This window comes from Somniosus microcephalus, chromosome 5 (genome assembly GCF_052327205.1).
Source record: "Somniosus microcephalus isolate GS21.2 chromosome 5, FLI_Smic_1.0, whole genome shotgun sequence".
NCBI lineage: Eukaryota > Metazoa > Chordata > Chondrichthyes > Squaliformes > Somniosidae > Somniosus > Somniosus microcephalus.
Genome location: NC_140991.1, coordinates 222,538,244 through 222,552,362, shown reverse-complemented (window position 1 = coordinate 222,552,362; position 14,119 = coordinate 222,538,244). Strand labels below are relative to the sequence as shown.

The window sequence follows — 14,119 nt, the reverse complement described above, 5'->3', positions numbered from 1 at the left end:
GGGTCCGTCATACGCTAATGTGACACTCTTAAGGTGGCACTGAAAATCCAACCCCAGTAGAACGGCAGCGCAGAGATGGGGCAGGACCAGAAGTTTAAAATTTTTGTATTCTGTGCCCCTTACTGAAAGGGTCACTACACAGTAGCCACCGACGTCCGCTGACTGGGCTTTGGAAGCCAAAGAGATCCGATGGCGCGTCGGCAGGACCGGGAGAGAGTAACTGCGCACCGTGTCGGGGTGGATAAAGCTCTCCGTGCTCCCGCTGTCAAAAAGGCAGGTAGTGGCGCGGCCGTTTACCGTAATATCCATCATGGACCTGGACAGTTGATGAGGGAGAGATTGGTCCAGCGTCACGGAGGCCAGCGTATGGTCGAGCGAGTCGATGTGGTCGTCAGATGAGGCGGTGGTTGAGTCCGGCTCCCCCGTGGTTGAAGTCGGAGGCGTCCAAGATGGCGGACAAAATGGCGGCGCCCACGGTCCCGATCCCCATGCGGCTGGGGGAGCCCAAGATGGCGGACAAGATGGCTGCGCCCACGGTTCGCACGCAGCGCTGCTGGCGTTAGCGGTCTTCCCTTTGCAGGCGCTAACGTAGTGACCTTTCTTCCCGCAGCCGGAGCAGGTAGCATTCTTCGCGGGGCAGCGTGCTCTAGGGTGTTTAGCTTGGCCACAAAAATAGCATTTTTGTGCCTTGGACATCGCTGCAGCAGTCGGAGGTCCCATGGCCCAAGATTGCGGCGTCCACGGCGCGGGGCGATGAGGGGAGAAAGCGTCCATATTTCTGTGGGCCGCGTCGAGCGAGAGCGCGAGGGACACTGCCTTTGTCAGGTCTATTTCACCCTTCTCCAGCAGCCTCTGCCGGGAGTAGTCGGACCTTAGACCCGCAACGAAAGCGTCTCGTATCAATCCCTCCGCATGTGCCGCGGCCGATACTTCCTTGCAGTCGCAGCCGCGTCCGAGTACCCGCAGTGCCCGTAGGAAGGCTTCCACCGATTCCCCGGGCTGCTGTCTGCGAGATCTTAAAAGGTGCCTGGCATAGACCGTGTTAACCGGGCGTGCATACTGCCCTTTCAGTAGGTCGATAGCCGCCGCGTAGGTCGTCGCATCTTGGATTAAAGTATAGACTTGGTGGCTCACCTTCGAGGCCAGGATTTTCAGTTTATTTTCATCAAGAGTCACGGTCGAGGCTTCCAGATACGCCTCAAAGCAACGCAGCCATTGTGCGAATTTAGTCGACGAACCCGCTTCTTGGGGGTCTAGGTCCAGGCATGTTGGTCTGAGGGCTCGCAGCAGCGCCTGCTGCTCAGCGTTTTGCGCCATCGGTTGATCAGCATCCGCAGCCAACATTTAACTTTGGTAATAAAATTGATGCACTATCAATTGCTACAAAAGACTGGAGATTGAGAAAGTAATAAACAGGCTTTTATTACCAAAGAACAGAGCATGCCTCTTGTGGTTGCCTGGTATCCAAAAGGGCTGGAGGCTTCTGAGCAGCGACCTTTATACCCAGCCATGAGGGTGGAGCCAGGGGCGGAGTCAGCTGAGGCATGCACAGACAAGTACAACAATATGCAAGAGTGAACAACAGTACTAACAGTGAACAACAATACTAACAACAGTGGTTTACCACATTATACATGTAAAAATGTAATTGTTATTTGAATATTAAGGGGGTATTATTGATCTAAAAAAGGGAGGAATTGTGGTGTATGTGCCTTTAAGTCAGAACTACTTTTTACAGCTCCTGTATACTGTAAGTACCGGCAGTGACCACACCGGTATATAAGCTGTGCGCATGCCTCTGTACCCCAGTCTAGAGATTACCCTCCTCCAGTAAAGACCTGTTATTTGTTTATGTACAGCATCCGTGTGATTATTTATCCACTGAACCACGGATCTAACACCCACTAAACCAAATAAACTGTAACTAAACTTAAAACTTTAAAGAACCTTAACAAATTAAATTAAAATTTCGTTGGCCGGGGTGATGATGCACTCAAGTCTCCGCAGCACCCACCTCGCGGAAGGCCTCGAGCGTGCCAGCGGACACCGCATGCTCCATCTCCAGGGCCACCTGGTCACGAACGTGGCCGCGGAAGAGAGGCAGGCAGTCTGGCCAAACGACCCCCACGACTGCCCGCTGCTTGGACCAGTTGATGGACAATTTGGCCAGGCCCAGGAGCAGTCCTACAAGGAGGCCACCAGACCTGCCCGCTTTGAGTGTACTCTTTTGTTGGGTACTTTAAACAAATTTGACTTTAAATTAAACAAACTTCAAATGAAACTTAAACAAATTAAATTAAAATTTGATTGTCCGGTTTCATGATGCACTCCAGTCCCCGCGGCGCCCACTGGTCACGGAAATACTCAAGCGTGCCGGCAGACACCGCATGCTCCATCTCCAGGGCCACCTGGGCACGAACGTGGCTGCGGAAGAGAAGCCAGCAGTCTGGCCAAACGACCCCCACGACTGCCTGCTGCGTAGACCAGTTAATGGACAATTTGGCCTTGGCCGGGCCCAGGAGTAGTCCCACGAGGAGGCCACCAGACCTGCCCTTTTTGAGTGTGACGCTGGTTTGGGCTGATTGTGACGCTCAGAATAGGCGGCGCGTGTCGCTCCGTGAAGAGCAGGGGCCTCACAAGGTTCCGCGAGGCTGCCCGAGCAGTCGCCGGTTAATTTTGTCTTTAAATGTGTTACTAGCTGTGTTTTTTGTGTCTATACGGCAGTGGTGGCGGCCTCCGCAATTGTATTTGTTGCGGCTGCTCGTGTTGCCGTCTGTTTTTGTAGCTGTGGGTGTGGACTGGCCGCCGCCGCCGGGGGTCCTGAGTGCGTATGGGCGGGTGTTTTTGACGTCAGCTGTGCGACTCGGGCATGGCGTCGCTGCGGGGCAGGCCGGAGTTGTGAGTGAGAGCCCGAGAGCAGCGCCGCTCCCTGGGAACATGATGCCCGGAGAATCCCGCGCACAGGCGGCCGAGGTGGCGGCGGATGCTGTGACCTCGGGCTCCTGTGTGAACTGTGACACCTTACAGCAGGTAAAGAGGCAAATGGTCACAATGTCTATGATGCTTAATCTATAACAGAGCAGTGGAGATCCGTGGCAGAGGGCAGCACACAATGACGAGCAATGGTTTATAATAGAGAGCGATATATGGTAATAGATATTAATGGATTGTGTGATGGATTGAAATAGAGCAATACCTTATGATAGAGAGCAGTGGATTTTGATGGAGAGTAACAAGACAATATGTTCTAGATTATGAGAGAGCAATAGATTGAAATAGGGAGCAATACATTATAATACAGACCAAAACATTATACTGGAAAGAGCAAAGGACTATAATAGCAACGGACTATAATAGCAAGGGCATACATTATAATTGCAAACAATACATTGTAAATAGAGCAGTTGATTATAATTGGCTGTGGATGACAATAGAGGTAACTACATTATAACAGAGCATCAGATTATAATGCTAAGAGAGAGCGACGGGTTCCCAGATGGAGCTGTACAATGTAATAGCCAGACCCATCCAACGAAGAGTGGTGGATTATAATAGCAAGCATTGCATTATAATCAAGTAGATTACATTTTCATAAATTAGAGAGAAGCAGAGATTATAATGCATATTACATAAAGAAAAACGAGCATTATATAGTGTCTTTCATGATGTCCGAAAGTGCTTTACAGCCAATGAAGTACTTGAAGTGTAGTCACTGTTGTAATGTAGGAAACGTGGCAGCCAATTTGCACACAGCAAGGTCCCACAAATAGCAATGTGATAATGACCAGACCATCAGTTTTAGTGATGGTTGTTGAGGAATAAATATTGACCAGGACGCCCGGGAGAACTCCCCTGTTCTTCTTTGAATAGTGCCATGGGATCTTTCACATTCACCTGAGAGGGCAGATGGGGCCTTGGTTTAATGTCTCATCCAAAAGACAACACCTGTGACAGTGTAGCATTCCCTTGCACAGGAGTGTCAGGCTAGACTTTGTGCTCAAGCCTTTGGTGTGGGACTTGAATTTCTGACTCGGAGACAAAAGTGCTACTGCTGCTGAGCTATGGCTAATACCTGTGTTACAATAGAGAGTAAGCATTACTTTATATAATAGAGCAATGAACTACAATAGAGAGCAATACATTGTAATATAATCAACATTATATTATAATAGACATATTGTAATGCAGTGCCTAACATTATAAAACAAAGGCATTACATTATACATAATGGCCCAGAAATTTGGGTCTCCACGGGTGAGTACGCATGGGGTACTCAACCGTAGGCCCGATGGAAGTGCCGGTTTCCTGCATGCACTGCGCATGCGCGGGAAACCGGCACTTCCGTTCCTCTGACAGCAGGGGTTCAGAGGTCGAACGGGCGCGCGGGGGAGTCTGCGCGTGCGCTTTGAACTTACGTTTTTTTTTACAGGTTTTTCCGTGAGGGTAAGTCTTTAGAATTTAGAAATTTAAAAAGCAGGTGTAAGGCCTGCATTTTACAAGGTAAGTGGTGAATTAATTAAAATTAAAACATTTTTTCCACAGGTTTATTATTTTTAAATACTTCAAAGCAAGGTAAGTTTATTTTTAGCACTGTTAGAATATAATTTTTTTTTTTTAATTTAAATTATTTTAAAATAGTTATTTAATGTAATTTATAGTTTATTTAAAAATGATTTAAAAAAAAAATTATTTGAAGGTTTACTGCTATTTTGGGGCCGTAGTATTTATAAGTCTTGACAGCTCTTCCTGTCAAGACTTATGAATGGAGCATTCCCGGCTGCCCATGGCCCACGTGATCCCAGCGGACGCTTCGAACTAACTGCACCCCTGGGATACGTAAGCACAGCGCGCCGGCAGCTGGAGCAGGCCCTGGATCGGAATTCCACGGGGCCCTACAGCTCAACTGCCGGCGAGCAAGGTAACTGCAGGTTGGGGACTTGCACCTGCGGGAAGACCCCAACCCGAATTTCTGGGCCAATGATTTTAGATTATAATACAGAGCATGCGATTATGATTCAAATGGCATTAAATTATAATACAGATGCAATTAAGTTATGATAGAGACAGGATTGTTTTGATTGTTTCATACTATGAACATCTTTCTCAGTGGATTTTCAAAAAAAACTAGGGTATGATTTGTTGTTTTCCTGAAATATGCAAAATAGTGTAAATGCCATTTTGAATTATATGGTTTGTGATTATATACGTAGCTGAGTGTACTATGTCTAACCTGACCCTCTAAACAAGTAAGAATGTAAAAACAATTATCGCTTTATTGAACTGCCTTGTAATTTCCCTATACAGTACAACTTAATATGTATACTTTTATAAACTTTGGCAGACTTTGTGTGTCTCTCACTACAAGTATTTGATATATTTGAATAATTTATGCCTGAGATTCTCTGTGATGTTTCGTTATTTTGTAAAAAATAATGATGCACTTGTAACAGCAAAAAAATGAACATAGCAAGTAAAGTTACTGCATTAAGTAGAGAATAAGAGATACCAAGTTAATATTCTGAACTCTGGATTTGAATGCTGTCATTGTAGAGACAAGCTTAAGTGGTTTATAATAATCATCTTACCCCATATTAGAATGCTGGTTTGAGTTGGTCGGAGCATGTGTTTCTCCGCAGTATCGTTTGAGGAGCTGGGAGACATAAAGCAAGTGTGAATTTATAACAGAAAAGTGTGTCAAAAACTTGAGAACAGGAAAGAAGGTTTTGTAAACTGGATACTTGTGCAGATATAGGATATATATATATATATATATATATATATTTTTTTTTTAATTGTCTTTCTGAATGTTTTTGCGCTGAAAGCAGTTCTCATTGTGGAATCAGACTTTGGAATATTCCAATGTCATTGATGGGTGAAGGAGTAATTTATTATAATGTTGATACACAGAGTAACTGAGAAATAATTTTGCATTTATTGCTTGCATGTTCTGTGGTCAGGATACAGATGTGTACTAAACAAAAAGCAAAAGACCTGCAGGTGCTGAAAATCTGAAGCAAGAAGAGGAAATGCTGGAAACAGTCAGCGGGTCAGGCAGCATCTGTGGAAAGAACAGAAGAGTTGCCGTTTCGAGTGCACACCCTTTGTCAAAACACCCGAAATGTCAACTACAGATCTGTACTGTTGGTTATGGTGATGCGCATCTGATCTGAGATTTAAAACATGCCTTCCGTTATCCTACTTGTCTCTCTTTCTACTGTGCTACTTTAGCTGGCTATAATAAATTAGGTGCCTTAAATAAAACTGGCCTTGCTCAGACAGCCCACGTTCTATGCACTAAACACAACAGTCATCCTGGTTTCATTAAAAATCAAGAGGTGTACAGTCTACTCCTTTAATTTAGAGTCACTTAATTCAAATCATATGATTCAATTTTATAACACTAAATTCCCATTTGCTGTATTATTTTACATTGCTTGGTTCAAATTATTGGATATTTCAAATTTTTAATGCAAAAAATAACTTGGAATTATCAGTAGTAGATTGCATATATATGTCTGGGCATGTGTGGAACCATCGGGACAGCCAATATATATATATCAAATATAACCTTAGCCTCTGAGTCAGAAGTTTGTGGGTTCAAGTCCCACTCCAGAGACTTGAGCACAAAATCTAGGCTGACACTCCAGTGCAGTACTGAGGGAGTGCTGCACTGTTGGAGGTGCCGTCTTTCAGATGAGACATTAAACCGAGGCCCCATCTGCCCCCTCGGATGGATGTAAAAGATCCCATTCCACTATTTCGAAGAAGAGCAAGGGAGCTCTCCCCAGTGTCCTGGCCAATATTTATCCCAAAACCGACATCACTAAAGAAAAAAACATTATCTGGTCATTTATCTCATTGCTGTTAGTGGGAGCTTGCTGTGCACAAATTGGCTGCCGTGTTTCCTACATTACAACAATGATTACACTTCAAAAAATACTTTATTGGTTGTAAAGTGCTTTGGGACATCTTGAGGTCGTGAAAGGCGCTATATAAATGTAAGTCTTAGCATACATATGTTGACTCACTGACTGGCGTAACTTAGGCCAATAGGTACATTTAGAGCAGTTTCGTTGAATATAATAGTGCTCACGTTGCCCTTTTTCCAGCGGTTATCACGGTACTTTATAATGCTGCTGGACCATCACTTTGGATGGGTCTTTATAGGGGTGGAATGGCAGAATTGGTGAGATTTAATACTTAGTACAATTTTCATACTGAATTTAATAGCACAGCAGCTTTAATTTCCGTACAAAAATCATATAACGAGGGTTTGTTTGCCTGACTGCGGTTTTAGTAACGAGCAGCTGTGCTGAGGTTAATTAGAGTAAGTGATTGAAGTTAGAAAACAAATAAGAGAAGTGAGACTAACACCGAGACTAAATTCGCTGTTTCATAATGTGACAGCTAAATGAAGGAGAAAGTGAACTGCACTGTGATGGATATAAAAACAGAAAATGCTAGGAATACTCAGCAGCTCAGGCAGCATCTGCAGAGAGAGAAACAGAGTTAACGTTTCAGGTTGATGACACTTCGTCAGAACTGGCAAAAGTTGGAGATGTAACAGATTTTAAGCAAGTGTAGGGGCAGGGAAAGGGGGGAGGGGAGAAAAGAACAAAAGGGAAGGTCTGTGATAGGATGGAAGGCAGGAGAGATTAAGAGACAAACGGGATGATGGTGCAAGGCAAAAGGAGATGGTAATGGGACAAGTTAAGATGACTCTAGATGAAGTGTAAATTGCAATGGCAGAATGATCGACAGCTGCCAAGTGAGAGAGAAAAAAAATGATAGGGGCAGAGGTTATGGTCTGAAATTGTTGAACTCGATGTTGAGTCCAGAAGGCTGTAAAGTGCCTAATCGAAAGATGAGGTGCTGTTCCTCGAGCTTACGTTGAGCTTCATTAGAGCAGTGTAAGAGGTCGAGGACAGAGAGGTGGGAGTGGAGTGGAGTGACAGGCGACAGAAAGCTCGGGGGTCACCCTTACGGACTGAACGGAGGTGTTCCGCAAAGCAGTCACCCAATCTGCATTTGGTCTCCCCAATGTAGAGGAGACCGCATCGTGAACAGCGAATACTAAATTGCAAGAAGTACAAGTAAATCGCTGTTTCACCTGGAAGGAGTGTTTGGAGCCCTGGACAGTGGGAAGGGAGGAGGTAAAAGGGCAGGTGTTACATCTCCTGCGCTTGCACCTGAAGGTGCCGAGCGAAGGGGAAGGGGTGTTGGTGATAGAGGAGTGGAACAGGGTGTCACGGAGGGAGCGGTCCCTACGGAATGCTGAAAGGGGAAGATGTGTCTGGAGATGGCGGAGGATGATCTGTTGAATGTGGAGGTTGGTGGGATGAAAGGTGAGGACAAGGGGAACCCTATCGTGGTTCCGGGAGGGAGAGGAAGGGTAAAAGCAGAAGTGCGGGAAATAGAACGGACACGGTCAAGGGCCGTGTCAACCACGGTAGAAGGGAATCCTCTGTTGAGGAAAAAGGAAGACATGTCGGAAGCACTAGTATGGACGGTGGCATCGTCAGAGCAGATGAGACGGAGAAACTGGGAGAATGGAATAGAGTCCTTGCAGGAAGCGGGGTGGGAGGAAGTATAGTTCAGGTAGCTGTGGGAGTCAGTGGGCTTGTAGTGGATGTTTGGCAATAGCCTATCCCCAGAAATGGAGACACAGAAGTCGAGGAAGGGAAGAGTCGGAGATGGACTATGTGAAGGTGAAGGAGGGGTGGAAATTGGATGCAAAATGTAAAGGGAAGGTCGTGTCTGACTAACTTGATTGAATTTTTTGAGGAGGTAACAAGGAGGATCGATGAAGTCTTTTGCGCATTTGATGTAGTCTACATGGATTTTAGCAGGGCTTTTGACAAGGTCCCACATGGCAGACTGGTCAGAAAAGTAAAAGTCCATGGGATCCAAGGGAAAGTGGCAACTTGGATCCAAAATTGACTCAGTGGCAGGAAGCAAAGGGTAATGGTCGACAGGTGTTTTTGTGATTGGAAGGCTGTTTCCAGTGGGATTCCACAGGCCTCAGTACTCGGTCCCTTGCTTTTTGTGGTATATATCAATGATTTAGATTTCAATGTAGGGGGCATGCAGTTTGCAGATGGTACAAAAATTGGCCATGTTGATGGTGAGGAAGAAAGCTGTGGACTGCAGGAAGATATCAGTGGACTGGTCAGGTGGGCAGAAAAGTGGCAAATGGAATTCAATCCAGTGAAGTGTGAGGTAAAACATTTTGGGAGGGCTAACAAGGCAAGGGAATACACAATAAATCTTCTTAGGCAGTCCCTCGGAACCGAGGATGACTTGCTTCCGCATTAAAAATGAGCTCGTAGGTGACTGATTAGTCCAATGCGGGACCTACAGTCTCTGTCACAGGTGGGGCAGACGGTGGTTGAAGGGGCGGGTGGGTGGGTGGGGTGCTTGGGTTGACATGTGCTGCCTGCGCTTGGCTTCCGCTTGCTCCCGGCGAAGAGACTCGAGGTGTTCGGCGCCCTCCCGGATGCTTCTCCTCCACTTTGTGCAGTCTTGGGCCAGGGATTCCCAGGTGTCGGTGGGGATGTTACACTTTTTCAAGGAGGCTTTGAGGGTGTCCTTGAAGCGTTTCCTCTGCCCACCTGGGGCTCTCTTGCCGTGCCGGAGTTCCGAGTAGAGCGCTTGTTTTGGGAGTCTCGTATCGGGCATGCGGACAATTGAGCGGAGCTGATTGAGCATGGTCAGAGCTTCGATGCTGGGGATGTTGACCTGAGCGAGAACACTGACGTTGGTGCGTCTATCCTGCCAATGGATTTGCAGGATCTTGCGGAGGCAGCGTTGGTGGTACCTCTCCAGTGCTTTGAGGTGCCTGCTGTAGGCAGGCAGACACAATAAATGGTAGGATACTGAGAAGTGTAGAGGAACAGAGTACCTTGGAGTGCATGTTCACAGATCCCTGAAGGTAGCAGGACAAGTAGATAAGGTGGTTAAGAAGGCATACAGGATACTTTCCTTTATTAGCTGAGACATAGAATATAAGAGCAGGGAGGTTATGCTTGAACTGTATAAAACACTAGTTAGGCCTCAGCTAAAGTACTGCATACAGTTCTGGCCACCACATTACAGGAAAGATGTGATTGCATTAGAGAGAATACAGAGGGGATTTATGAGAATGTTGACAGAATTGGAGAATTTTAGCTATGAGGAAAGATTGGATAGGTTGGGGTTGCTTTCTTTGGAACAGAGGAGGCTGAGGTGAGACTTAATTGAAGTGTATAAAATTATGAAGGGCCTAGAAAGAATTGATAGGAAGGACCTATTTCTCTTAGCAGAGAGATCAATAACCAGGGGTCATAGATTTAAAGTAATTGGTAGAAGGATTAGAGGGGAGTTGAGAACTTTTTTCACCCAGAGGGTGGTGGGGATCTGGAACTCGCTGCCTGAAAGGGTGTTCGAGGCAGAAACCCTCATCACATTTATAAAGTACAGGTACTTGGATATGCTCTTGAAGTGCTGTAACCTACAAGCCACGGACCAAAAGCTGGAAAGTGGGATTAGGCTGGATAGCTCTTTTTCGGCTGGCACAGACAGGATGGGCTGAATGGCCTCCTTCTATGCCATAAATTTCTATGAATAGTGTCTCAGTTCACAGAATCCCCACAGTGCAGATAGAGAACATTTCGGCCCATCGAGCCTGCACCGACACATATCCCACCCGATCCCCGTAACCCCTACACCAACACATATCCCACCCTATCCTTGTAACCCCACGAATTTAATCCCCCTAACACTAAGGGTCAATTTATCATAGCCAATCAACCTAACCCGCACATCTTTGGACTGTGGGAGGAAACCGGAGCAAACCCACGGAGAATGTGCAAACTCCACACAGACAGTCACCCGAGGCCGGATTCGAACCCGGGTCTCTGGTGCTGTGAGGCAACAGTGCTAACCACTATGCCACCGTGCTGCCTGAAAGGGTGTTTGAGAATTTTAGCTATGAGGAAAGATTGGATAGGTTGGGGTTGCTTTCTTTGGAACAGAGGAAGCTGAGGTGAGATTTAATTGAAGTGTATAAAATTATGAAGGGCCTAGAAAGAATTGATAGGAAGGACCTATTTCTCTTAGCAGTGAGATCAATAACCAGGGGTCATAGATTTAAAGTAATTGGTAGAAGGATTAGAGAGGAGTTGAGAACTTTTTTCACCCAGAGGGTTATATAGGTCCAACCAAATAGTGGTTTGTATTTCAGTTAATCACCAAGGTCCACTATGCATCTTGTTTGTGTGATACATTTGGTAATATCTGCAGTTTACTTGAGTTATTTTCAACAGTTAAGAGAGCGTAACTTTTATTAAACGTGGACTTGCCATTGCAGGACATTGCAGCATGCTTTGTTATACTGATCAGGTGAGCTCACTGTAGAGGCGAGTTGGCTGCTGTGCAGAAAAGATGCAGAAAATAGTGGACACCAGACATTTTATGCCTGTAATCACACTTCTTGTTGGTGATGAAGGTGTCATGTGACTCAGTAAGTTTGGGCCAGTTGTGTTTTCCCAAGAAAAGGTTCCTGGGTGTAGCAAAAGCACACAACAGGAATCCTGCCACATTGAAAGCACGATTCCAAAGAAAAAAATAAATTTTTGGAATGACTTGAGGGTTGCTTGTAATTGACCACTTGGTCTTCCTGATCTTGCAAAGGGAAATCTGGAGTTGGTGATCACGATTGCCACCCTGATTTACATGAAATGCCTGCAGGATAATTGAGCTCTGTGCTTGTGAAGCTGGAAGTAGCATGCAGCTGGTGGTTTGATTAATGCTGGACACTTGTGGGTTGGTAAGCTATCAGTCCACACAAGGATAGGCCTGTGGGAGGAGGAGATGGGGAGAGAAATTAATCAGTGAACCTTTCAATTTGTGGAGCCCTGTAGTCCATTGTTCAAAGTCGTAAGAAATTGACATCATTGGATATAAACATATCTATGTTGTAATAATTTAAATAAAGGAAACTACAATGGTATGAGGCGTGAGTTGGGTAGGATGGATTGGGGAACGTTACTTAAAGGGTTGACGGTGGATGGGCAATGGCAAACATTAAAAGATTGCATGGATGAACTACAGAATTTGTTCATCCCTGTTTGGCATAAAAATAAAACAAAAAAGGTGACTCAACATTGGCAAACAAGGGAAATTAGGGATAGCATAAGATCCAAGGATAGGAGATATAAATTGGCCAGAAAAAGCAGCAAACCTGAGGATTGGGAGCAGTTTAGGATTCAGCAAAGGAGGACAAAGGGATTAATTAAGAGGGGGAAAATAGAGTAAGAGAGTAAGCTTGCAGGGAACATAAAACCTGACTGTAAAAGCTTCTATAGATATGTGAAGAGATATAGATATGTGAAGAGAAACATAGAAACATAGAAGATAGGAGCAGGCCATTCGGCCCTTCGAGCCTGCTCCGCCATTCAATGAGATCATGGCTGATCATCCAAATTCAGTACCCGGTCCCTGCCTTCTCCCCATATCCCTTGATCCCTTTAGCCTTAAGAAATATATCCAACTCGTTCTTGAATATACTTAATAAACTGGCCTCCACCGCCCTCTGTGGCAGAGAATTCCACAGGTTCACCACTCTCTGGGTGAAGAAGTTCCTCCTCATTTCAGTCCTAAATGGCTTACCCCTTATCCTTAGACTATGACCCCTGGTTCTGGACTCCCCGGCCATCAGAAACATCCGTCCTGCATCTAGTCTGTCCAGGCCTGACAGAATTTTATAGGTTTCGATGAGATCCCCTCTCAATCTTCGAAACTCCAGTGAGTATAAGCCCAATCGACACAATCTCTCCTCATACGTCATTCCTGCCATCCCAGGTATCAGCCTGGTGAATCTTCGCTGCACTCCTTCCATGGCAAGAACGTCCTTCCTCAGGTAAGGCGACCAAAACTGCACACAATACTCAAGGTGTGGTCTCACCAAGGCCCTGTACAACTGCAGCAAGACATCCTTGTTCTTGTACTCGAACCCTCTTACTACGAAGGCCAACATACCATTTGCCTTCTTAACCGCCTGCTGCACCTGCATGCTTACCTTCAGCGACTGGTGTACAAGAACACCCAGATCTCTTTGCACTTCCCCTTCTCCCAATCTATTGCCATTCAAATAATAATCTGCCTTCCTGTTTTTGCCACCAAAGTGGATAACCTCACATTTATCCACATTATAGTGCATTTGCCATGTTTCTGCCCAATCACCCAACCTGTCCAAATCGTGCTGGAGTTTCACGACATCCTCCTCACAGCATACCCTCCCCCCCAGCTTTGTGTCGTCTGCAAATTTGGAGATATTACATCCAATTCCCTCGTCCAGATCATTAATATATATTGTGAACAGCTGGGGTCCTAGGACCGATCCTTGCGGTACCCCACTAGTCACTGCCTGCCACTCGGAAAAGGACCCGTTTATTCCAACTCTTTGCTTTCTGTCCGCCAACCAGTTCTCTATCCAAGTCAATACCTTGCCCCCAATCCCATGTGCCTTAATTTTGCACACTAATCTCTTATGCGGGACCTTATCGAAAGCCTCCTGAAAGTCCAAATACACCACATCCACTGGTTCTCCCTTATCTATTTTACCAGTTACATCCTCAAAAAATTCCAGTAGATTAGTCAAGCATGATTTACCTTTTGTAAATCCATGTTGACTTTGTCCGATCCAGTCACTGCTTTCCAAGTGCTCTGCTATTACATCTTTTATAATGGACTCTAGCATTTTCCCCACTACCGATGTCAAGCTTACCGGTCTATAATTCCCCGCCTTTTCCCTACCACCTTTTTTGAATAGTGGGGTAACATTAGCTACCCGCCAATCCATGGGTACCGTTCCAGAGTCTATCGAGTTCTGGAAGATGACCAGCAATGCATCTACTATTTCTAGGGCCACTTCCTTAAGTACCCTGGGATGTAGATTATCAGGCCCTGGGGATTTATCGGCCTTCAGTCCCATCAATTTTCCTAACACCATTTCCCTACAAATACTGATTTCTTTCAGTTCCACCCTTTCATCAGACCCTATGTTCCCCGGCATCTCTGGGAGGTTATTTGTGTCCTCCTTTGTGAAGACAGAACCAAAATATGTATTTAGTTGGCCTGC

General features: G+C 45.6%; 1 protein-coding gene across 1 annotated transcript in view; it reads left to right on the top strand.

The window, feature by feature from the left end:
- Nucleotides 1-2,886: 2,886 nt before the first annotated feature.
- The window catches only part of ice1 (KIAA0947-like (H. sapiens)), a 160,586-nt gene continuing 149,353 nt past the window's right edge, over nt 2,887-14,119 (top strand). The window contains exon 1 of the mRNA XM_085988719.1: nt 2,887-3,030. Within this exon, the coding sequence (XP_085844845.1) occupies nt 2,938-3,030 (93 nt within the window). The 5' untranslated portion in view covers nt 2,887-2,937. The remainder of the gene's footprint in view (nt 3,031-14,119) is intronic.